The sequence below is a fragment of the Xiphophorus couchianus genome, chromosome 5, assembly GCF_001444195.1.
Source record: "Xiphophorus couchianus chromosome 5, X_couchianus-1.0, whole genome shotgun sequence".
In the NCBI taxonomy this organism is placed as follows: Eukaryota; Metazoa; Chordata; class Actinopteri; order Cyprinodontiformes; family Poeciliidae; genus Xiphophorus; species Xiphophorus couchianus.
Window position 1 is genome coordinate 17370877 of NC_040232.1, and position 25836 is coordinate 17396712.

The window sequence follows — 25836 nt, forward strand, 5'->3', positions numbered from 1 at the left end:
TACATAGAAAACAAAATAAAACTCATGTGAAATTTATTTGATTGGGACAACACTTTAAAAGAATAAAAGAAACCCAAAACAAAACCAGATACGGGAAGTGTTTGTTCAGTATTATGGTAGATGTGTATGTGGTTTTATTTCTCTTTTTTTTTCAAAATTGCTTGCTGAGAACCATGACCCAAAAATAAAATCTGTAGCTTTTTTATTCTTCTAATGCAATTATGTTTTGATTCCATTTATTGTTTATATAACATGTGAAAATTGAGTTATACTGACATCAAGCTAAGGAAAAACTTGCAAAAATGCCTGCAAAAGGTCCCAGTTGGCCTTTAAGGTTTTTATAACCACAATAACATTGTTAAACAAGAAAGTATAAAAATATGAAGTATAAAAATCTGAAGCCTTCGTTTGAAATTAGCATCAGGTTAGTGGAGCTCAAATGCCCCCTTTCAACACTTTTTAAATTTACAGTTATCTTCCAGTGAGAGGCTGCAGAACACGGCCAGCTTGTTTAGTGCCATCAGACAAACAATGCAAAACTTATTTAACTAAAGAATTCATTTGTCGCTTCCAGCAGCAATCACTTAGCTCAATAAGGAGACTTTGATTTTAACAACATATTTTAGTCCTTATGGGTTTTTTTGTGGAAAACCTTGCAGTTTTAAACTAAATAATAATAAACATTATTGAAATGTTAATTTAAAAAAATAATAATAATTTGTGTTTGCAGATGCCAGGCAGACCTTCATAATATAATCTCACGGTTTCCTCTCAGTCCTAACACAGACTGACGTTGGAGGGGAAAACAGATGTAAAGAGCCTGGCGAGCCTAAGCAGAATGCACTAGCATTAAACTTTCATGGTAGGGAGGTCTGGGAGCTTTAAAAAGGTTACTCCCTCCGTCACACCTTGCCAGGCACTATGAAACGCCACGTCTTTCTGTCGTCTGTCAGGGTTAGAGGTCATACTTGCTTAATGTCACGTTTTGTTCTCCTAGCCAGTGTAGCTGCTGATTAAGCCAGATCTTGAGCAAGCGCAGCTGAATCAACACACAAACACACGACTGTTTCCCAAATGAATTCATGCTATCATACCACTGTAAGGAGGTATTCTGAGGATCACCTGTTTAAATATAATCCTATTCCTGTTGTATTCATTTATGACATTTTATTGGTGCAAAGTTTGATTGACACAAATAGAAATCCACCCAATTTCACCCGAAGGCTAAATCCCATTGTTTGTCCCCAGACAGATGCAACAGGCTGAACATTAAAATACAAACATTTAACAAAACAGAGCAGTCTCAAGATAAAACACATGATAAAAATTCTTTTCCCCTACTCCCTAGTTGGTGGTTTAAAAAGAAACAAGTTTATATGCAGCACCTCATTGGGTTTTTGTAAGTCAGAATTAGAATTAACGATTATTATTTTTATTTCAGCTGAACAATTTACATTTAGTCAATACTTTGTAGCACCACCTTTCTCTGCATATGAAGCTGTAAATCTTTTGGATTACACCTCCACCAGTTTTGAACATCTTTTGCAGGGGAGCTCAGCTGAATCGAATTGCAGAATTCACTCATCAGCATGTCATTCAGCGCTGCAGAGGCCTAGTAACAAGCATTCATTTTAATTCAGGTGAGATTCATGTGAAAGTTGCAAGATAGTGACTCTCAAGGACTGGATTTGGGCACGCCTGATCTAGTGCCCATTCCTTTTTACAAAATAACTCAAGCTACAGCTCAATTTTCAGGTCATGTGTTAGATTTTTAATTTGATTTACAAATTTAAATTAAATTAAATTAAATGACTCAAGTAGAGCCATTGTGGCATATTAATATGTTTTGAGCTAAATAATTTTATTGCAACTATTTTTGGTCATTGTCCTGCAGGAAGATGAACCTCTCTCAGTTCTCAGTCTCAAGTCTTCTGCAACTTCTAACAGGTTTTCTTCCAAGATTACTCTTAATTTAGCCCAATCTGTCTTTTACATTTTTATTCGCAAAACAATTTGAAAACCATAATTTTACACCCACATTACTATCACGCACTACTTTGTGCTCGTCTGTCACATGAAATCCCAATAAGACATATAGGTGTTTGTGGTTATGACAAAGTGTGAAAAAAGTCAAACAGTACGGAAACTGTGTGAATACAGTAAGACCCTGCAGAGTGAATTAACAGAGAAAGTTTTTGAGGTGTTGGAAGCCTCACACTCTCTGCAGCTGTTTCAGTACTCAGTGCATCAACCAACAGCACAACATGCTCACTAGCAGCTTGTTACACAGCACAAAAAAACAGCAAAGCAATCTGCCATAGTTTGTGCTACTTCATGCAAAACACAGAGGCTCAGTCAGATATTTGAAATAAACAGTGTATATTTTCTTGTTATGATATGAAATTTAAAAAAATACACAAGGCTCATTTGTCTGAGTGGGTACATGAAGCAGGATTGAATGTTGACAAGATAACTCAGTCTGTGATGTATCTGATTTAAATTCAGTTTTGGGTCAATACTGAAACAGGTTAATAGGAAGGGAGAACAGAAAAGATCCAGATCATCAACAGCAGCCTGTGAAATGAATACCTAAATATTTCAGGAACTGCTTCCATGTGAGTGCTATTTTGAGCACTAATCCATAATTCAACATTTGCATTTTTCTCTATGAAAAAAAGAAACTCTCAAGTCTGCTATAAAGTTCTTTCTTTCATTTTCTAAAAAGCTAGCATCATACATCCAGGGCTTTATTTTGCTCATGTAGTCAACACAAAGAAACTTTGAGACTTAAGGGATCAGAGAAGTCATAAAATCAAGGCTAAGAACTGACAGGCTTTTATAGAGAGAGGGTTATCTAAGAAAAGAGGGTCAAAAATGTCTTGACCCCGATGAAGAACAGCCTCCCACCACCATCTATAACCATGATGCATTCAGAGAGACACTGCACTTAGTTTTCTGGAACACATATCCCTTGATTTTTTCCCCCATTTATATTAAATTACAACTACAAACTTATAAATGTATTTATTTATTTATTTATTTTATTTAGCTAAAAGATAAAAAAAAAAACAGTCAGAAAAGCATAATATGGTAGCTTGATGGTCTGTACTGAAGGTAAAAAGTTAGTCGGTCATTAATGTTGATGTTACAGCCATCTACTGGCCTGACATTGAATTTGTTTTAATGGAGCAAAAACCCAAAGAGGCTTGTGACAGTTAGACCACTGTGGCCTTCTAACAATGTTTAAAACATAGTTAATGTAGTGTTAGAACATGAGCTTTACAACAAAACACAAGCACTTTATAAAGTATGAGAGGCAGGTTTAAAATGCTCATTGAAAGCCACAGGTTCAACACTCTCAGTACAAGTTTTCTGACCTATACGTCTACATATTGATAATGGTAGCTTCAAAGAAAAACATAACTCACAGGTATGTAACCTTTTGTAAAACAGTGTCTGTGTTAGACAACTCACATGAACGAGACCTTTACTAACCTCTCCATGCACCCCTTAAGGCAGAGGCATCGGGAAGCAAACAGAGATAGCCATCTCCGTTGGAATAGGATTTCTTCCATGAGCTTTCTTCATTCTTATAGTCTTCCATTTTTTCTCCCTGTCATACAACCACTCTAATGCTAAAAACCTCTAAATCCTGCCGCCGTCTCCCTCCATCTGCGCCGTGTGTTTTGATGTCTTTTTCTCACCATCTGCTGTCGAGGAGTCTGCAACGTCTAAACAGCGTGCTCCTTTTAGTGAATTAAACTAGCATTGTCACCAATAATTTTCACATTTATAAACTCTGAGAACGACAAGAGCACTACTTCTCATTTGTTGTATGAGCCTCCTTATTTCTCCTATGACCTCTTGAACACTTAAGCAGGATCAGAAAACATTAGACTGTCTCCTGATTTATGTTCCTCCACCAAAACGCTTTTAGAGCTCAGATTGAATGTGTGGTGATATTAAACTGATGGCCAAACCATCTACACAACAAAGACAAAAACAGCTCAGGACAGTGCTAATAAGTTAACAATAGAAAACAAACAGGACTGCTTCAGGCAACAGTAGCAGCTCTGTTAGAAATTATATTTCCATCAGAAATCGCACTGACTAACGAACACTCTCTAAATATGTTCAATATAAATAATGTCATGTATAATGTCAGTGTCAACTACCTCATGCACTCACAGCACCAACTTTAAATTGCTTTATTACCAAGTTATTTTAAAGTTTAAGGCTTAATTCTTTACTCAATCCTTGAAACAATAAGAATCAACTAAAACACCTCCAGGCCAGTATGTCGTCTGAAAGATGGCATTGTTGGTTTTTTTTGTTTGTTTTTTTAAAAAAGAGTTCAATGCGGTATAGGAAACTAACATAATCAAAAAGCAACACTAGTGAAAATGAACCAAGAGTTCAAACTATGCTTGTGTAAAATATTTTTAAAGCAGGATTACTGTAAAAAGAAAAATGGGTGGTACTCTTATAGATGAGTCATACCTTAAGAGCATCATTTTACATAAAAGACAGCAGAGAAATGTTTGCTGCCATCTAAACAAAATGAAATGTTGGAAAGTGAAAAATGAAAAGATGTCTGCATGAAGATGTCCAGCTATGTCAAAATGTGGTTGAATGAAGTATTGCATTGATCAAATAGGTTAAAAAAATTACTTAATTCAGCTAAGTTTAGGACAGGTCAGGAAGTGTATAAGCTAAAAAATTAGAAATTTGAACCTAAATTTTTCTCCTACATAAAATAAAATACTAACACAAACACCCCGTGTTTGAAATGTTTGGAAGGTTTTATTCGGTTTTTTTTCTGTTAGCCTAGCGTGCAAATACATCAATACACAACAGAGACTGACAGCTCTCAGCAATTGTGCAGTGGCACTGTGCGCTACACATATTCTAAGAATATTTTTTTCTGGCATATAATTGAAATTTATTTGGTTTTAAAATAGGACTTTTAAATTCTGGTGTACCATACATCTGAAAGTTGGTCAAAACTTTGTATGATTTGCTTCTAGGAAAATGTTTGCATTGAAGCTTAAAAGGCTAAGTACAAAAAAAAGCATGAGCTTCATTCGGCTTCTGGTTGCAGGCTCAACCAAAACATCGTGAAGCACTCAGTCTCCTGAGCATAAAAATTATTTCATTATGATTAGATTTTGCTAACATGAATTGTATGTCATATAATTGTAAAACATGTAAATACAATTCCGTAAATGAGATCATGGATCTCAATGAGACATCTTTATAAATTAAGGTCACTTTTTTGTCACATTTTTTGTTATTGATATTTAGGGGTTTTTTGGAGGTCTGGAACGGTGAAAGAACGCTCAGGTGTTGCTTTCTCAATAGCTGTAGCAGGTGTTCCAGATCAGGCTGTTTGCTTGAAGCTGGGGGTGATAGAAGTCAGTATCAGTTTAACCTTATCAGTGCCAGGTGCTGCAGGCTCAGACAGCTCTGCAGACAGACTGGACAGGGCTGGCAGGTGGAACTGTGTCTGAGTAGACATATTATACTGGATATTCCTTAATCCATGTACATCAGAGCTCTAAGACTTCTTCTTCTTTTAATTTCATAGAAATTATCATAAAAATAAAGCACGGTTTGTTTTAGCTGTACTCAAATATCTATAAATAACGCATGACGACTGCAGACATTACCACAGATATTTTTATAGGCTTTAACTTTTATATAGGATTCCCTACCATCTTTTATTGTTTTGTATTTGTTTTTATTATTAAGTATACTTTAATGCACATGAGCTATCAATCAAAATGTTGTCACATAGTAATAAACTGAATAAGTTGTCCCCCCCTCCCATCAGTAAGTATAATCATAACTTGTAAACTGCTCTTTTGGGTTATCTTTTCAAATTTTATTTGATGATCTGAACCATTTCAGTGTGGCAGAAAACATGTAAAGGAATAAGCACTTTGTCAAAGCACTGTACTTTCAGAGACTTGATGCACAGCTTACCTATTAGTTTAAACTAAAAATTTATTTGGGAAGATTGATATCAACTACATAAATTAATGAGAAAGCTTTAATCAGTGAGCATGAACTGATAAAATGGTGGATTTTTGTAAGGTTGCTACCCTGGAGCATCTAGGTACATGGTAATGCAATGCCATTAAAGAAACACATCAGCAATCAGTTTAAAGTTGAATTATTATTCAAGGACATTGTTTAGTCATTCCCAAACAAACTGCGGCCCATCACTGTACAAAAAGATTTAAAAGAGTTACATATCAACGATGTATGTGAACGCAAAACAATATTTGTAACATTCGAGACCAAAGTGGAGTGTAAATTATGTTTCACCATAATCTACAAAGTAGAGGAGGGTTGATGATTTGGAGTTGTCTTGCAACCATAGGACTCGGACACGTGGCTAATACTGAACTGACAAACTCCTATGAATAAATAAATAATAAGTAAATAAATATGCTTTGGAAAAGTACTCATAAGTCTAGATGTTTTCTTACACTTTGCCATTTTAAAATCACAAATATCATTGCATGTTATACATGTTTTCTAGCATAGACCAACACAGTTCATGATTGTGAAATGGAAATAATATGATGGTTTTAAATATTTTTTTATTAAAAACCGTGGTGTGTTTTTGTAATTGTATATGTCTCCCCCTCCTTAATCCAATACCACTAAATAAAATCCAGTGTAATAACTTGAATTCAGAAGTAAAGTAATTAGTAGACACCGTCCACTGAGTAATTAAAATTAAACCTATTATTGACCTACATTCAAAATGATACATGTGACTGAAAACTAACACTGAATATCTTCCTGAACATGCCATTTCAACATGTTGGTGCCATCACAGTAGTGTTGTGATAATTTTCTTCAGTAGAAACAGGGAAGCCGGCCAAAGCTGATGGGAAGATGTATGTACATGAGTTAAATAAAAACCTGCCATAAAAGAAAACCTGTTAGAAGTGGCAAAAGATTGGAGGTCCACCTTCCAGCAGGACAACTCCCCTAAGCACATACAGAGCGACAATAGAACCAAAAATTGATGTTCCAGACCCCCGCTTCCCACTCTGACAGAGCTTGAGCTATTGTGGGCAACAACAATTTTCTGCCTCTTCATGGGCAAAGCATGCAGGTAGAGGCATGCAATCAAAAACTTGCAGTTGCAGCAAAAGGTGGTTCTATAAAGCATTGCCTAAGAGATGGGCAACACATATACAACACATATCCAAAAATCCAGATTTTGATTTGAAAAGAAAAATACTGAAAACCATCCCTTGTAATTATCTTTGTGTTACTTTATGGAATAAAACACTATTAAAATCCACACAAACTTATGGTGACTGAGAGGAAAGTGGAAAAATTACACAACACTTTATGAGGCACTGAACTGTCACAGTCAATCAAGAGGAGAAGCAATGAGATTCATTTAATATCAGCATCTGAATAAGCTGTGTACTGTAATAAACATCGGAGACTGCCTCGCAATTATTGGCAAATTTCTGTAAAAATCCCATCTGTCCCCTGTTCATGGTGCGCTGGCTCCATTAATGATTAGCCAGATGATGAAGCCATTATGAACCTGCCTGAGCCTCATGGAACATTAAATACATCCTTTCCTCTCAAGGGGCCTTCACAGAGCTCCCCTTTAGGCTGCAGTCAGGAAATGAAGCCAGCCATTAGAACCAGAGCAAAAACCTGAGGATGCTGCATGCCTGATAAACAGTTCTGGCAATAGACCCTCACTCTTGGGGTGGGTTGGAGGTGTATGAGCTGGACTTATAGTGCCTAGGACTGCCTGGGTTGATGCAAACACATTCTCTGAGGCAGCTGAAGCACATCCAGTCCTATCAATGGGGTTCGACTGTACAGGTTTTTGTTTTTTGTTTTTTTCAGAGAGGCTCCTTCGACAGACTGCAATCTGATCACTGCACGTAGCGTTTGCAAACATACTACAATAATTTTACACTCTGTTCCTGTCGGTCCGGTTCAGGCCTGCTGGATATGCCAACCACACCCCATCTTCATCTCGGGGAAGAGGAACGCACAAATGCTCGCAACGCGCACCGTCGTACTCATCGTAAAGCAGCTTTTTTTTCTCTCTCTTCTCGCTAGTGGCTTGGCAGCATCACTTTTCCTTGCACACGCGCGCGTACGCATGGACACACTCACACTGTGCGAGTGTGTGCGTGTATGATGCTCCCAGCAGCCCACACCGATACGGCGCACGCCATTTGGCCGTGCGTAAAATGGGAAATCACCGCGGAGTTGAAGGTAGATGTGTAAGCTGTGGGTTGGGGTGCAGTCCTCCATTGATGAAAATGAATGGGTGAAAGATATACAAGGCTATGATTCATCCTTCCATCTCCTTCCCCCTCTGTCACACCCCACCCTCGGACCAGCACCTGTAACGGATACTGACCCCCTTTCAGGCCACCGTCACCCACCGTGACCGCTTATTGATTTGATTTAGGGATGAAAAAGCTGTTAATCTTATGATAGTTTCGCGTCTCACATCTTTATTAAGGCTGTAGAGGCGCAAAAAATGATGGTCGATGGTTGTATGAGATTACCTCTAACCTCTATTTCTTAAGCTATGCCTTATGGCTTGAGAAACAGTTTTGAAGTGTTGGCCTTACTTCAGCATTTCTTGTTCTTTCTCTTCCTCTTTCTTCTGCCGAGCCATCACGTCCATGATGATCTTGCGCTCCTCCTCGGTGAGGTGGCTAAGGTCCGGCAGATCCGGCATGGACGGCGGCACGGTGGGTGGGCGAGGGCCGCCGTGGGGCCCCACCGAGGCGGACATCTTTTCGACCACCACCACCCCACCTCCACCACCACCTCCTCCTGGTTCTCCTCGGCGTGTCGTTTCGGCTAACAGGTTCCCGAGGCGCACCTCACGACGTGTTCCCCGGGCGGAGTAGCAGCGGCAGCCGCGGCTTAGGCGAGCAGCCGCTCATGGTTGCAGGCACCTCTAGTTGTGCTTTTGTGATGCGCCCCCTCTGGGTGTTTCCCCCCACCTCCCGGTTTTTACTCCTTCACGGCGAGCCCATCTCCGTATATTTTTTTTTTTAGTCTCTCCTCACGTTCGTGTTTCGAATTTCTTCGTCAGGCCTGCGGCGTGTCTCTTCCCTCTTCCCCACCCCGGACTGGTGCTTGGACGTTGGGGCGGTAAAGGCGGAGTCCTCGGTGCCTCTCCGCTGCCACACTGGGAATGGAGCCCTCCTTCCTCCCTTTCTGGTGTTTTTTTTTTTTTTTTTTTGCGGAGGAGCGTCTAATCATGTGAGGACTGGCTCGTCACCGTCATGATCTGAAAGCTCGTACACGCCACATCCCGGCGTTTTCATTTAAAAGCAGACCCACTCCACATGAATACGCAAATCATGTATAAATCTAACATTTCTTTCCTCCTCTCGCGATACTTTGTACCGCTTTATTGGCTCAATGTAAAAAAGAATACAGCCAGTTTAAAACATCAAGTGCAGAAGAGTTTCAGCACCATGGACAGCAGCTCCACTCACGTTCACTTCTCTGCAAAGTTTTAAATATGGGTTTATTATCTAAAATGTCATGCTTTTGTGTAAACCAAACAACTTTTTGCTGTTGAATTTGAACGGTGTCAGTCATAAATATGTTTTTTTTTTTTTAATGTGACCCTGTCTGTTGAGTTAGAGAGCAGAAATGAATGTTCTGTTTTCTTAATTATGCTCTTTTTTTAATGAAATCTGTGAGCCTTTAAATGAACAGCTGTCTTTATACTAGAATTAAATCACACATAAGGGTCCTATAGTTTTTAATTAGGCAGCTTCTAGTGGCACTGCATTGAATATTATTTTTGGGCTATTTAAGTGAAAGAGAACTAAATGCAAATGTAAACCTGGGAAATTCAACATTTTCATAGTTTTATTCCACTAAGCTGAAAACGCATGCTGCACCTAACGTGGGTTTTTTTTTTTTTTTCAACAGTGACACAATATCTGTTCAGAGTTTATGGAAAGCCGGATCAAGCTAAAAAGTGTAATACAAGACAATCATCTGATGGTGAATCCAAAAGACCTGGAACTGTCGTAAGTCTTACAGGACAAGGGGCAGAGAGTATAAACATACAGCTAAAGCAGCTAAAGCTACAATTGACAGGTTTAGATCAAAGCAGGTTAACGTGTCAGAACGGCCCAGTCAAAGTCTACATTTAAACTTAATTTAAAATGTGAGGCAAACCTCGATGATTGATATTTAGGTGTGCTTTTATTCAGTTACAATTACTTATGTAACTTTTTGGCAACAACTTAGTTTTAAGATTAGTTTTATTTCGCTGTACTTTGTTTACTTTACTTCAGTAACATTGTAATGAAATATTGTTATTCTCACTTAAGAAAAAAAAACCCCAAAATCTTAATACTCTGTTAGCTCTGTATTTAAATAGCAAGAAGGAATACAAATAAATCAAACATCTTTTTACATATTAACACTGATTTACCTTTTCACAATTATATACCAGTTGAGCTATAAGATAATATGTAAGAAAAGGTGTGAATAATTCACAGACCCAAAACTTTTTAAGACACCATTTATTTTATCCACAGTGACTTGGATCAAAAAAGGCTGTTGTCTTATCTGCTCTATTCTCTTCTCTTCTATTCTATTCCATGGTGTCCTTCATGTATAACTATAGTTCTATCTAGAGGTATTGTACAATACCTAGTGTTAAACTAAGTTTTATTTAGTTTCAAATCCCTCCTGTCTTGTCTTAAATTTATCCTCATAGCTGCCTCTTTCCGCGCTGCTTTACATCCAGAACCAGACTCCCGGGCTTCACCGATCTGGACTTGGCACCGGTTTTTCCCGGATGACGTAATGCCGAGAGAGTGGCTGCGACCGTCCAGCAGATGGCATCAACCCTGACTGCTGCTGCTGCTGCCTCCGTCAGCCGACGTCACCGAGGAGGTGACTGTACCGCGGTGGCGTCAGCTTCCCGTGGTGCAGGATTTTGTCATCATTTAGGTCGTGACTGGGGAACAAAAAGCTCCAAATGACAGATTCGTGCTACAGAGGCGTGCTTCGTGGAGACGTCCCGAGAGTTCTATGGCAACCCGATTAACACTAAAATAGTGAGGCAGAATCTTAACGGAGTAACTCATAATTCGGATTTCAGCCATTCAGAATGTCATTCGTCTCTAAAACCATACATTTCCGGTTATACTTGTGTATACAAGTTGAAAGATATGTGATATTACTAACCAACAACAACCTTGTTATAACGTAATTATAACGAAGATACTTTTAATATATGGGGCCTAAAGTTAACATAAATCATGTGAGATAAAATCAGGGCTTCATATAAGTCATAGTTTTCCTTGCAATCATTCAGCTATTTGCAATATCTGTAGAAAATTGTATTTGTAGACGGATAAGACAATAAAAATTGACAAATTTATGCTATTGATATCTAAGATATTTTATTTTTTACAAAGAAAGAATGTGTTTTTTGTTTTTACTTTTCTCCAAATGTATTCTAACACAGATAATTTATCTCCCACTCCCCCCCACCCCCCCTCTCTCTCTCTCTCTTTCTCTCTCTTTAAAAATAATATTTTTACAGGTTTTTGTTAAACCTACTGCCAACAAAAGACACCAACTAAAGTATAGGCGAATTACATTTAAATCCATCTAAACATGATCAATATAAAATACACTGAACTAAACATTGTTAAATTATTAAGAATTTATATGACTATAGGTATTACTCTTGAAATGGTTATGTATTTATTTAGGAAATAGTTGATGAAAATAACAACACAACCTTCAAAGATAAGAACCAGAGACACATATTTGAAGGAAATGGAATATTATGTAACATATCCATCTCTAATTTTCAAAAGTAAAACATATTTGCTTTGCCAATAGGATTCATGCACGTTTTAGTACAATTACAAGAAAGCTTTGATTGAAAAAATAAATATCAAACAATTACAAAATTTGCTTCAGCAACATGCCTTTTTAATAAGCTAAACGTTGTAAATAATTATGCAACAAAATTAAAGTATTTCTTTTTAGAAATTTATGCAAAATAGAATAAGAGTATAAAGACAGAATAAAAATGATCGTGAATATACCGACATCTAGTGGACATTTTAAAACAGTGCATATTGTGGATTAAAGTAGCAACAAGGGAGATACTCAGAAAGTTGATTAAAGATGAAGCAAATCTCTTTACGAAAATCATAAACTTTTTAAATTAAAAAAAAAATCTCATATGAAATGCATTTCCAAACTTTTTTGGTAAATGTCTGCTAAATTTAATTATCAGATCAGATTTTTAAAAAAACAATAAAAAAACAATTGGCCAAAATTGGGAACCAAGGAAAAAGAGTACTGCTTGACTTTATGTCACCTCTCTGTTTATCATATGTTAATTACTTTACCTACTTTGTTTTTTTTCTTTAAAGGATAAAATATCATTCAGTTAAATGACATTCAACTGAAGTGTGCCACTTGGGCAGGAAAAATAAATTTTTAATAGAATATTGACATGAAAATTCTCAGATGAGATGATGTCAGACAGACAGGGCAAATGCACTAACTTAAATACACAAAAGCCCAAATAGATTAGAAAAGGGTTAAGTTTATGTCATTAAGACACTTGTTGACTGCTGCCAGATTTTCCCCTGGTTTAACTTTATATTGTCTTAGCTTTTGATTAATCTTATCATTTCTTCTTCAGTCAGTGAGAGCTAGAGTTCTTGTTTTGTGACATTTCAGTAGTGGTTGCAGTGCTGTGTAATAATCCCTACATGTCCTCATTCACCGCTATTTCTACCTTCTCCTTTCCTGTGTCTACATAGTTCACCTACATTTTATTCATCACTCCTGAATACACCCCTTGGTTTTTACTTTATTACACCTGATACCTTTGTGGTCACAGGTTAATAGTTTTCATTTATCCACCCGTTATTTGTTATTTATTACTTGGTCTCCTGTCATTTGGTAGAAGATATTGATTGTTCTTTTGGCTCAATGAACAAGGCAGCTAAACTCCCTCTAACAAGTTTGAAAGTGACTTTCCTTCAACCTGTATCTAATTTTTATGTAAACAAAATTGCTTCATTTATTGCTATGGCGCCTCTATTCAGCTCACCTTGTGTGTTTGCAATGAAAAAAATATTGAGAACACAATAACGTTTTCTGCCAATCTTTTTTTATTGTCATTAGAAATGGAAATTAAACAAGATAAAGACACACACAACTTTTTAGAAAAAAAAAAAACAGATACAACTCTCAGAGGTGGCAAGAGTTGATCAGAAACACTTGAACCCCAGCAAGAATCTGGACAGTGGTTCCCTTTAAAAAATTGATACCAGTTACTTTAGCAATATGTCACTTGAGAGTGTACAATACGCTATATGCAGCAGTTTTTTCATGACCTTTCGCATTCAAAGTGACAGCCTCTTATTAACCAACAACACAGAAGTGGATCTAATATTCGTTTTCCTAAATCTAACCAAAACTGGATTTGCTCTTTTGCACTTGTTCGTTTTTAACATGATAAAATTTACTTTATTCCTGTAGGTGCTATACCTGGAATAGGATTTCTTTTTCTGATGTAGCTTATAGTTTTACTGCTTATGTAGTCTGGTTTTCCAAGCACAGAATTTTCAAAGCAATTCTAGCTTTGCATATGTCTTCCAGTATTTAAGTCAAAATAAATACCGTGACAAAAAAATCGAAACATTTCAGCTACACAAAGATCTGGAAGATAAATGTTTATACTTTCTGTGTTTTTCAGAGACCTAAATACAAAAGACACTGCTTCTTGATTGGTTTTTTGGCTCAGTTTACTTGCTGACGACTGCGGTGTCTACATCTTCTGTACGTGACACCACTTTTCCGTCCACAAGCTCTTCAATCACCACTTTTGTCCTCTTGGTAATGACCGGTTTATCTGTGGAAGACATTCATAATAAAAAACTATTACTTTTGTCTTGCGTGAATGATAACATATATCTCTTGCAATATCTGTCATACAACTATGAAATTATTAAACTGCAACATAGGCAAACGTGTTTCCTCGCTGCTGGACAATGAATCTGAATAACCAAGAACTGTGGTGTTCAAGATGTGCTGCATTTATGCAAAGATGTGTGAAGCTTCTGATTAAAACAATGTGAAACATTTTGTTTTCTGGCTAATCAAATTGTTTTGCAATTAATTATTGCAATATCTTAAGAAATCAGACAGCAAAACAATGTTGGAGAGATCATCACAAAGCGCTGATCTCCATCTCCCTTGACTTTAGTCCCGACACAAGTTACACAACGTAAAAGTCAGTGCAACCAAATATGGCGAAAATATATGTAAAAAAAAAAAAAAAAAAGATTTAAAGAGATGGAAAAATTAAGTAAATAAAAAATACACTAAATCCATTTTGCTGTTTGGCAAATAGTAAATATTTAGCAGTCCTATACATACATCCATAACTGGAAAAGTTAAGCTGGACATTTCATGAAGATGTAAATATAATTTAAGTAAAACCTTTCAGCAGACTTACGTTCTTCTACTACTTCTTTTTTAACTTCTTTCACTTCTTTCACTTCCACAACTATGTTTTTCCTGGAAAAGAGACAACAGTTAGTTTTTTTGTTCATACAGTCTGAAACAGACATCATGTCAATTACATGGTAAAGTACAGTAAAAGCTTGGTTATTTTCACTCAGGAGTCGTGTTAATCTAATATAATCCCTTACACCATTATGTGAAAGTGCAGCTTAAATCTGTGTCCTATGCTACAGACCATTTCAAAAATTTCTACTCCCTTTGATAAATTTTTTCTTACTTCACATCCTCCCCATCCAGCAGTCTTCGGTACTCTGCTATCTCCATCTCCAGTCTGGTTTTAATGTCCAGCAGGGTTCGGTATTCTGAGGCCTGTCGCTCGATGTCCATCTTCATATTGCTGATCTCGACCTCCAGGCTGTCCACCATTTCTTGAAGGCTGCGCAGCTTAAAGCTGTAGCGGGACTCTGTGTCAGCCAGCTCGCCCTCCAAGCTAGATTTCTGCTCAGAAGAACAAGCAAGTTATTTTAGTGCTTACTGAGGGCTAACTGCTTGTTTTTTGGACATTGCTTATAATGCCTGGGGTAGTTAGAAATGGTAATGGACATGTTAAATGATTTATGATTGGATTGTTCTTGTTACTTCTCCTAGTGTTGTGGATTACCAGGGAAAGCTGGGACTGTAGCTCTATCTGCAGAGCCTGAAGCCTCCTCTTCAGGTCAGTGAGCTCACTTCGGGAGACCTCTATAGTCTCTGTGCTGCTTGCCATCTTCTTGCTCAGATCTTCAAACTGAAAGATATCAAGATTGACATTAAATAACTTTAAATACTCCCCAAACCTTCTCTTAAATTTGAACATGAAATGAATACGAAGCTAGTTGTGTTATGTCCGACTTTCCTCACCTTGTCCTTGTACCAGCCTTCCATCTCACGGCGGTTCTTCTCCACAACGTTCTCATACTGAGATCGCATCTCTTCCATGATCTTGGACAGGTCCTCCTGGGGTTTGGCATCAACCTCAACGTTCACAGAGCTGGATTGCATGTTACTGCGCAGGCTTTCCATTTCCTAAAAAAAAAAAAAGACAACACAATTAAAGATGAAGAACAGCAGAACATAAAACCCCAGAGAGAATCGAGTTCTGGAGAGGTGCTAATGTCTTAGATTTTTTTAAAAATGTAAATAATTTATAAACATTGTGAATAATGAGGTGACATTCACTGAATCTTCTTCGTCCTTTCAATGATGACTTGTGTTTAAAAAGGACTTGTTAGCATGAGTAATGTGAGACTTGCTGTTATGGGACGATATTGCTTGAGTCATTCTTGGTAGCCTCAGGGTTGGCGGCTTTTCAAAGGTGCGTCAATTTTGGCTCAGCAGTCAGTCTCGACAAATTTTGTTTGTCAAAGAAAATAATTACATTTGCTTGGAGATCTATCTATGTTCTGGTGTTACTCTAGAACACAGGTGTTAAACTCTAGTCCTGGAGGGCCACTGCCCTGCAACTTTTAGATGTGCCTCTGCTGCACCACACTTGAATACAATAATTAGGTCATTAGCAAGGCTCTGGAGAACTGATCTACACAAGAAGGAGGTAAGTAAGCCATTTCATTCCAGTGTTTTTGTACCTGTGGCACATCTAAAAACTGCAGGACAGTGGCCCTTCAGAACTGGTGTTTGACACCCCTGCTCTAGAACAAGCAGAATGGCAAAACAGTATGCATATGCTGCACAAGGTGCACTTGAAAGCTCCTTCTAAATTTAGTGGTTGTTTACTCTAAAATTTGGTCAAGGTCTCTCTACCAAAATGGAAAAAAGAAAAGAAAAAGCATCAAAGCTCTGTATGTGGCATTACTTTAGCAATAAAAGACATTATTAATGTTTTTGAGGTTTAAATGAAAGATATTAAGTCAATTTAGTTTTATTTTGTTTAAATATCAACAATGTCATGGTGCTTTAGTCAACAATATACTGTGAGAATTTCTTTGTTTCCCATGCCTGTTAGCTATGCTGAACCATTGATCATTACAGATTTGTTGTCAGTATCTCACCTCCTTATGGTTCTTCTTCATAAAGATCAGCTCTTCCTTCAAACCCTCCACCTGCATCTCCAAGTCGGCCCGAGTCATGGTCAAGTCGTCCAAGACTCTGCGCAGCCCAGTGATGTCTGTCTCCACTGACATGCGCATTGCCAACTCATTCTCAAACCTGTGAAGAGAGGGGTTTGTGTTGCTGTAACTGCTTAACAGCCTCAGTAAACAAACAGAAAGTGCAACCAAACTGGCTCCACCTGTTTTCCAACTTTGCTGACTGGTACAAGTCTGCAAAAATGTCCAGTTGATCTGACTCAACCGTGAGAATGCTCAACATCATTCGTAAATCTCTGGAAAATAAATTATTTTCACTTACTTCACTTTGAAGTCCTCTGTTGCCAGCTTGGTATTATCTATCTGCAGCATCAACTCGCAATTTGATAGCGTGGCAGCTCTTATCTAGAAAAACAACATTATGCAGATGTGTTAGTGATTGCTTCATCTGTTGATCAGACTGGTGGATAAGTTTACTTTGAATTTTCACTGGAGTGCATCCTAAATTGGACTTTTGTTTATTCTCAAAACAGTGTGGGAGAAACAAATTCCTTCAAAGTTGCTTCAAGCTCCAACATGTAAATAAATTCAAGTTGTTCTTGATTTTGCTGGGGGATGCAGTTGAAAAACTTCTAAGTGTCATCATGCAGGATGTTACCCAATCAGGGTGCATTCTGGTGGGGACTAGACTTAAAGCAGAAAGATTTTCAAGAAAGCTAAATGAACTAAAAATTTACATTTTACTGTAGCCTACCAGAGCATAGGTTATTTATGACATTTTTAGATGTAGTAGTGGCATCACAAAAGGGGGTACAAAGGGATTTTGTGATCACTCCAATAACAGGCACTGGGGAACCAATATTTTTAGGGACTAATAAAGGTTTCATTATTTATTTTATGAAGAAAAATTCAAGAATTAAAAATAAATAATAAACACAAATAAAGTAATAACAAAGAATTGCTGGCTCAGTCACTCTGAACATTTTATTCACAGGGTTTTGTTTCAAAACAATAGCCCCACCTTTTACTTCACCTCCATCGTTGCACATAACAACAAGCTTTAAGCCCATGCTCCACGCCTCCTTTATTGTTATAATACTTTTGTTTTATAGAGATAAAACAAAACCACTACGTCACGCAGGGACATGCATGTTTCAAATTCGGTCATGTCTAAATTTTTTTAAATATTTTTCTACGAATAAGAATTTTGGGCATCAACGTTCCTTTTTATTATTATTATTATTATTATTATTATTATTATTATTATTATTATTATTATTAATCGTAGTAGTATTCTTATATGTAATAAAACTTCCAACAGTCCGTTGTGGTTTATAGATTTTATGTCATGCTGTCAGGAGTCAGCTTTATAAATTTCAAAGTTTACCTTGTTGCGTAGGTCCTCGATGATTGGCTCGAACTTGCTGTAGTCCTTGACGGCGGGGGTCTTTTTTTGGTACCATTCACGGATCTGAGTCTCCAGCTGAAGGTTGGCAGACTCCAGCGAACGCACCTTCGCCAGGTAGGAGGCCAGTCGGTCGTTCAGGTTCTGCATCGTCGCCTTCTCGTTGGTGGTGACGCTTAGGTTGTCGCCGCCCGCGAGCGCCTGCGTCAGGTCGAAGCCAGAGCCCAGACCGTTGGAAGCGTACGACACGCGGACGTTCCTGCCTCCGGCCCCGCCGTACACGCTGGTGCCGCGTGAGGCTCGCTTGGAGGAGCTCATGGAGTAGAGTGACATGGAGGAGGACAATCCTGAGCGCACGGAGGTCATGGCTGCTGCTGGTGGTGATGTTTCTGCGGGTCTGTAGTGCGTGTCTGAGGCGGTGTGGAGGAACCGGTGCTGAGGCAGCGCGGATGATGGATTTTATAAGCCTCCTCGGGTGGGAGCGGCCGACAGGTAGGTGTAAAGATGCTACCATTCCAGGTGTGACCACCTGGGCGTGGCGCAGCGCGGAATTCACGTTAATTCCCAGTCAGGTATAACGGCTGTCATTCCACGTTACAGTTCAGGAGACATTAAAAAAGGTGTGAGACATATTTGATCTCTTTGAGTGTTTCCTGTAATTACTTATGATTAATACAACTTAAAAAGGAAGGAATTCCTCAGTAGAATGAATATTTCGGGCCATTTTACCGCAACTTCTAAGTAAATTCATTTAGATGGCTCGGTTTTCGAGTCCTTCACATATCGGCTCAACAGGGCCAAAAGGCCGGAGTCCACCCTGACGACTCTGATGGCTCAAATTAGCATCCCTTCTTCAATTGTAAATGTGGCCGTTGACCGTCAGGCCAGAAGGTAGGAGTGTGAATTGTCCATGTTGGGGGTGGGTATCTATGATACCTACAGGAGATCAGATCTCCTGTAGGTAGTGCTCTTCAGTTTAGTTTTGAAGCATACATGAAGTGTTTTTGGAGAGATGTGACCTTTTGCAGCTGATCCATGATGTTGTGCTGCATTATCCAGGTCATTTTGCCAAATGTACATAGAGTTCGCAAAACATACAATCTGTTTCAAAAAATATGCAAAGGTTTTTCTAAAAGAAATTAGTAATGTTTCTCTTTGAAATAAAGCTAAGAGGGTATAACATGACAGTTTAGAAATAAACTAACCAAATTAATTGTGTTGATCCACCTCAAAAAAATCATGCAAAAAGTGTAAGCAAAAGAAATCTGGGAGACTTAGCACATGCAAATTTGCATGCAGCCTTTTGTGCTGTGGAGGATAAATAGGTGACTGCTTCACCTATTTAGTTCACAAGAACTAATGGCATTTATTTCAGTCATAATCTTGCGGGGGGTGACCAAGGTTCCATCACTATGTGACAGCTGGTCAGCAAACCTGGCAAACATGATTGACATGGCAGCACTGAATGCACATGTGCTTTATCAGGCATGCATTGGGGTGCAGGAGAGACGGGTGGACTTCCTGGTTGAGCTTGCAAAAGAGTTCGGTAACTCTCATGTGAGTGAGAAGAAGGCACACAAGGAGAAACTGCTTCGGCAACAACCTTCCACACCCAGCTCAGGCAAAAGGGCGAAGTGTCAGGTCAACCATCGATGCAGGATGCGTGTCCTGAGGCCGAAACATCATCAGTGACCCCTCACACCCCCACCATGGACTGTTCTCCCTGCTGCCCTCTGGAAAGAGGTTCTGCAGCATCCAGGTGCAGGTCCACCTGGTTCCGAAACAGCTTTTTCCTACTTGCCATCAGACTGCTGAGCTCTTAACTGGACTGCACTCAAAAACTGGTCTCCACTTTATACCTTGCACATGTACAGAGCTAAATAACTTCTATTTTACTGTCAGTCCTGCACTTTATATTTTATATTTAGATTTATATTCATATTTTATACTGTATTTTATTTTACTCACAACATTGGAACCTCAAACATTATCCTGAGCCGTATGCAACGAAATTTCGTTCTGTATACACCCTGTGCATTGAAAATGACAACAAAGTCAGTCTAAGTCGAAGTCGAAGTCTAAGGAACAATTGTGCAACTGTGAGATGCGTTGAGGCCATTACCAGGGTACTTGGCCTAGGTAATGGCCCTATTTACTGAACAAAAGCACCTGCTAGATAAAATCCTTCAGGCCAGTTGGACTATCTAAGCCGAAATAGGTATATGTCAAAATGGCCTAACTCAAGCCATTCTAGTGTTAAGGAGATCTCACATTCCGCACACCCACTTATTAATAGATAAAATAAAGCCGAGATGGGGTTAAAAAAAGAGAAAAGTGCTGAGAAACTTCTATTTTGCTGCTTCCATAGGAAGAGCATCCACCAGTTTACTGGTTTGAGTCATACAATTGTGGGTCAACACAATGTCAGTATGGAGAGACATCAACAATGACTAGAAGCAAAAGTTGGTGCTCATCAAATAAGGGTTAAAGAGATCGGAAAATTCAGACCTCTCCACTCTCTTGCTCATCCTCCCTTACATTAGTTTTGTATGTTTGGCACCATCATCTGACTGATTTAAGTATCTGCTTTGTACCACAGTCGAAATATATCCCATGCTATTAAATATATTGTTGCCTTTACTGGCATTTTAGAGTCGAATGTGAGACCATCTTTTGACAGCTGAAGCTTGCCTAAATTGGGACATGTAAAAACACACTGAGACCAACAGAATGGTAGAAAAAAAGAAAGTACACTAAAAATAAACACACTGGCTTTCTCCCAGGTTTCTTTCTCCAAGTCTTCCTGATTGTGGACCTTGAAAAGTCAGTTGTAAACAATGTATGAGGGATTGCTTTTTATTTTGAAGTTACCATGGAGTCCTGTTGAACCTCCCTAATGCCACACCACGACTGATCTTTGTTAGTTGAGCACTTCCTGGGGCTAACAATGGAGCTGAATTTCCTGCATTTGTTCCTAATTTGTCTGCATGTTGGAGCACAAACCTTTTATAGATTAATTTATAACTTTCCGTTTTGGTGGATAACAACAGTTCTCTCTTTGTAAAACTGTTCAAAATCTTATTGGCAGGCACATTAACATGTACAAAATGTATTTCTGCTCTCATAAAACAACTGATGACTGATGTCTTTGTGTTTGTCTTCTTTTTTATTTTTCCAACTTGAGTAAATGAGGAAGTCCTTTTCTCCATCTATGCAGAAAGAAATTTAGTGTTCCTGTGTTTGCCAGATCCCTCCCGGGGGGCAACTACAGACTGACATGAGACAGTTAATTATGACATGCAGCTGCTTTGTGTAAACAAGTGGGTAACTCAGCTGTTGACTGAATTGCAACATCCATTCAGGTCTGATACAATAAGAGTAGATATAATTAATCTTCCAATTCTGGCTTACACTACAGAAACACTTGTTCCACTAGGGCTTGAAGAATCTATGGAGCAAAGGATCATTTAACTAAAAGGATCTGATGTAAATGTTTTTAAAAAAATCTTATAGTGAATTACTGTAAGATAACTTTTTCATTTAGTGGTGTTTTGCCTTAGGCCCCAGCTATTAATGAAGCTATAGTGGAGGAGTGCTTCTGTTCTCAAGTATGTGTTCTTATCTCAATATTTAATGCTACAGTATGTAGCTTTTATGAAAAATATGTTTGTTTGTTTTTTGTTTTGTTTTTTACATATTTGTTAAATCTACCTCTATGACCGAACAGTATAAAATGAAACAAATAATCTGTGAAAATGCACAACTCCTGGTCAGAAACAACCAATCAGTGTCAGGAGGAAGGTCTTAGCTCGGGTATGCGCTGCTCAATGTGCTAATGTGGCACAAACAATTTATTGAGAAAAGCTCTGTTGTGGGGGAACTAGCAGTAGCAGCCAGAGAGCAAAGGGGAGGGGGTGAGTAGCGCATTCATGAGAGTGATTAACAGCACTGAGACTTTCTTTTTGGCTCTGATTGATTGTTTCGGTCCGAACAGTGTATTTTTGCACATGGCAATAGGAGCATTAGGAGGAGGTGGAGGCTCTTGACCATTTCACAGCCTGTCTGTCACAACTGCAACAACACAGTGACAGTTTTAACAAATATTTAAATAACATGTCACCTTCCTAAAATAAAGGAATAATGTTGATATGGTAATTTTTTTTGCCAAAAATGATAATTTTGCCTAAATCACTTTTTGGCAAAAATAGGTGGTAGCTTTAAGACAAAGTTGTTTTCCTTATTGATGTCACATGAACTGAAAGCTTTTCTCATCTAAATCTGTGCATAGAAACATAAGTGTTTATTTCTTCCATATAAGTTGATATAATTTTCTATACATCTATAGACAAGACCAAAATTAGCAATTTTCAGCATTAGCTTTTAGCAGTAGCTTGTCTGATTTTATTTTCGGTTTGATCTTTGGTTGGAAAATGTGAAATCTTGTGGGCTCTTTGAAATGTAATTAACTGAAAATGATTATTTTTTCAAAGTAATTATTTCTTTTGAATTGCATGCAGCCCTTTTCCAGATAACAATTACTATGCTTTGTCTTGTACCACACGCTTCAAGTATTTTTGGCATTGTGAAATTAAGGTTTATTAAAACGTCCCAGTCAAGACTGCAATTACGCAATGTTTTGGGTTGTTGTCCTACTGGAAGAGGCATCTGCAGCCCACATATTTTCTTTTAGGACTCCCTTGTATTTAGAGCCATCCTTCTTCTCATCAGTTTGACTGATTTGCTGAATGAAAGCATTCCCACAGCATCATTCTGTCACTGCTATGTAGTGACAGAAAAGACCGTGTGATCGATCACATTTTGTACTCCAAATGTTATTTGACCAAAGCCCCTTTTTCTACATATTTACTGTGTCTCCTATTAGCAAAAAGAGTTTCAGTGACTTTCTTTCAGCAATGACTTTCTTTTTGCCACTCTTCCATAAGAGCCACATTTTTAGAGCTCATTATTTTGTATGTCAGGAGAAGATCCCACATGAGCTTTGGATAACTACAACTTTACCAAATTTGTCAAATTTACCTTTGGCTGCCTGTTGATTAATGCTGTTGTTGCCTGGTCTGGCAGTGTAGCTGGTTGGCCAAGTCGTTGTAGGATTGCACTTGCTTCTCACATGATGAAATTAACAGCGCTCATGAAATGCTCCAAGTCGCACATCTTCTAAAAATGGAGTGAGGCTTTCAGGAATATGTTGTTATCAGCCAAGTTGTTCATGCAGGTGATGTACTGTATATAAAGAAATGCAATTCTGGTGATTCTGATAGTACAAACAGCTGACCAGTATGTGAGGTAAATGTTTGCTACATCAGAGCATATTCAGAAAATCTCTCATTTAGCACAAACTCTTTTTCTGAAAAGTCAAAAACCATCTCAAGCGAACATAATAACTTTATTGCAAAACTTAGGAAGTTCTTACAAATTTAGCCATTTCCATCAACCTTTTCTAATGCGTTACTTAAAAATGCACATAAGAAAAACATTGATGGAAACATGGCTATTGTGGAAAACTAAAAATAATTAATCCAAGATATTAGGAAAGGATTATTCCTCGACACTCTTGGTTCATCCATATCAACCAGTATACCAAGCGTTTTTTAAAATTATCTTCTACTTGAGAGAAATATTGATTGTTGTTTTGAAATTTATAGTTACACAATTTGCTATTACTGCTGTATTTTTGATAATAATCACACGTCCCTCCCTTTTCGTCTTTGCCTCCTCAAGGTTTGAGACTAAAGTCAGAGTTGTTTAACTGAGCTGATAAATATTGATCTTGGCAGAAGTTGGCATTTACTCCTAAATAAACAGAAGCTATAAGGAGCAGACCTTTTTTTCTTTTCCTAGCAGCTGTCCAGAGAGTTTCTAATTACGTAATGAGAATTCCTTAGATCTCAAATTGCCTCTGATGGAACATGTTTTCCCTCAAAGCTGGTAAGATTTTCTGAAGCATATCAACCACAGATCATGTTGCTAGTAGTTCTCATTGTAAAATGCATAAAGTGTGACAGTTCCAGGTGACTGACAGGATTTCTTTTGGGGACAATTAACTCCTGTTATTAAATATATTTTTGTTTTTCTACTGTTTGAATTATTTTTTCCTGAGAAGTGCTTATTCAGGTTCCAAATTAAAAATGAAGGAAGATAACCTGCAGAGCAACACGAGTTCAAACCATTGCAGAGCAACATAGCAGCTGTTGTGAACAACAAAAAAGCTTCGGTTTTGAACCTTCTTTAAGGAGACGATGTGGGGAACAGCATGACTGAGCATAATATATTTTAACATTTAGCTTGGGCCAACTTGTTTGTGCTGCTTAATTTTAGGAATTACACATTTTGTGTTAGCATTGAACAGTGTATCTTTAATTGTTGTGCAATTCTGGCAAATGAAAACATTGTCTTTCAGCTCAGTGCAGTTACTGACCTCTTTTTTGATTCTTTTTTGATTCTTTTATTATTGTTTTTGCTCTTTGGTTAGTATTTTTTGATATAGTCATGTTTGTTGAAAAGTAAAGGATTCGCTCTCAAAGGTATTCCTTCCCATTTAGTTTTCAAAGTCATTTACACTTTCCCACATTACTCTGCTCAGCACAGGGCTCTTGTTTAACGATAGACTTTTGGAGCTGTTTAAATCTTTTTATTTACAGAGTTTTCATGTATCTACTATTGATATCTGAAGGGTTTTATGTCTCAGTCTCTTGATAAGGAGGCTACAAATGACTGTTTTACTTGTCTCACTCTAGCACAATTAATCCAAACTGACATGTTTTGGAGTATATGCCCTGCCTGTTTCTGTGTAACTGCAAATGACATCCGAACTCACCACTCCCAGATTAATTGTTTTGTAAGACACACGCAACTGATTATGACAACAATAATTGTTTTTTTGCACTCAGATGCTGTAAAGCTGTGGAAAAATTAGATAACTGTGGCTTTAGTGTAATGCTAAGGTTTTATCCTGTCCACTCAACTTTCTCCATTTATCTCTTTTGTAATATTGAGTGTGTATGTGTTATTTAACAAAGAGGGCCTTCACAACATTAACATTAATGATTTTCAAGCTCTTGTTCTCAGGCTGTCAAGAGTACTGCCTTCCTGCATGCATGAGAAACTTTTTTGAAATATTCTTTTAGTTGTGTGTTGTCTTTGTTTCTACAAACTAAAATGTGCGGATTGGTGCGTGGCAGGTAGTTCTCCACATAATTGTCCATCTTCCCTTGAATGGCCAACATTTGATTTGAAGGTGCGGCAGGTTTGATTGACAGAAACAAAACGTATAATAAGAATAACTATGTGGTATTTCTGGTTCTGTCTGCCTTAACAGCGTCTCGAACCAGGTGACTCAAATTGTCTTCCAGATGATCGTTAGATCTCCTGCATTGTAAAGACACATGTATCACTGTCAAGATTATAAGGGGAAACAAATCCCAACATCTAGTCATTCAGTTTGCCTTCAGGGATTTTTCCCCCCCCCCCAAACACTTCCCTATTTTTTTTCACCTGTAAAACATTTTTTGCTTTCACAATGTGCCAAACAACATGTTGAAACATGCAAATGTGTTATAGGTTGTTCATAACATCTTTTGATTTGGGACAAAGGTTTCCTTAAAATTAAGCAAAGATCCAAAACCATTAAGAAGACAGCTGCAGCTGAAAAGAACACTCCTCTCTCAAGAATCATGCAAATTAGTGAAAGGAGACATTGAAAGAAAACCACTGATGGTGTTGAGTGAAGTACAGAGACAGCTCTGATTTGACAAATGGTTATTTCTTAAGACGCTTTCC

At 37.9% G+C, this 25836-nt stretch overlaps 3 protein-coding genes across 22 annotated transcripts in view; 1 reads left to right on the forward strand and 2 right to left on the reverse strand.

Moving 5' to 3' along the window:
- rims1b (regulating synaptic membrane exocytosis 1b) overlaps positions 1–9218 on the reverse strand; it is a 72661-nt gene extending 63443 nt beyond the window's left edge. For 7 of the 19 annotated variants that reach the window (XM_028017874.1, XM_028017872.1, XM_028017876.1 and 4 more), the window contains exon 1: positions 8637–9207. In XM_028017874.1, the coding sequence (XP_027873675.1) occupies positions 8637–8803 (167 nt within the window). In that variant the 5' untranslated portion in view covers positions 8804–9207. Of the gene's footprint in view, positions 1–8636 lie in introns of all 19 variants that reach the window. The other 12 variants (XM_028017885.1, XM_028017884.1, XM_028017882.1 and 9 more) reach the window with 7 other exon arrangements.
- A 3952-nt stretch (positions 9219–13170) lies between these two features.
- On the reverse strand, positions 13171–18432 carry LOC114144757 (keratin, type I cytoskeletal 13-like). Its single transcript, XM_028017899.1, has 8 exons — positions 18022–18432; positions 16957–17039; positions 16599–16755; positions 15451–15615; positions 15212–15337; positions 14828–15048; positions 14543–14604; positions 13171–13936 (listed from the first exon to the last, which is right to left on the reverse strand). Exons 1-8 carry the CDS (start codon positions 18403–18405, stop codon positions 13830–13832), a joined length of 1305 nt encoding a protein of 434 aa, XP_027873700.1. The 5' UTR covers positions 18406–18432; the 3' UTR covers positions 13171–13829.
- The window catches only part of krt222 (keratin 222), a 32621-nt gene continuing 25205 nt past the window's right edge, over positions 18421–25836 (forward strand). Inside the window, exon 1 of one of the 2 annotated variants that reach the window (XM_028017895.1) lies at positions 18421–18531. The gene's annotated coding sequence lies outside the window, so the exon portion shown is untranslated. The remainder of the gene's footprint in view (positions 18532–25836) is intronic. The other variant, XM_028017896.1, reaches the window with a different exon arrangement.

What these genes read in the sequence shown, in the direction of transcription:
- LOC114144757 (XM_028017899.1), bottom strand. Translation starts at nt 18,405, where the DNA reads ATGACCTCCGTGCGCTCAGGATTGTCCTCCTCCATGTCACTCTACTCC. An exon ending in TCGAGGACCTACGCAACAAG is followed by an intron (nt 17,040 to 18,021) that starts GTAAACTTTGAA and finishes TTGTTTTTCTAG; the next exon opens with ATAAGAGCTGCCACGCTATC. An exon ending in ACAGAGGACTTCAAAGTGAA is followed by an intron (nt 16,756 to 16,956) that starts GTAAGTGAAAAT and finishes CTCTCTTCACAG; the next exon opens with GTTTGAGAATGAGTTGGCAA.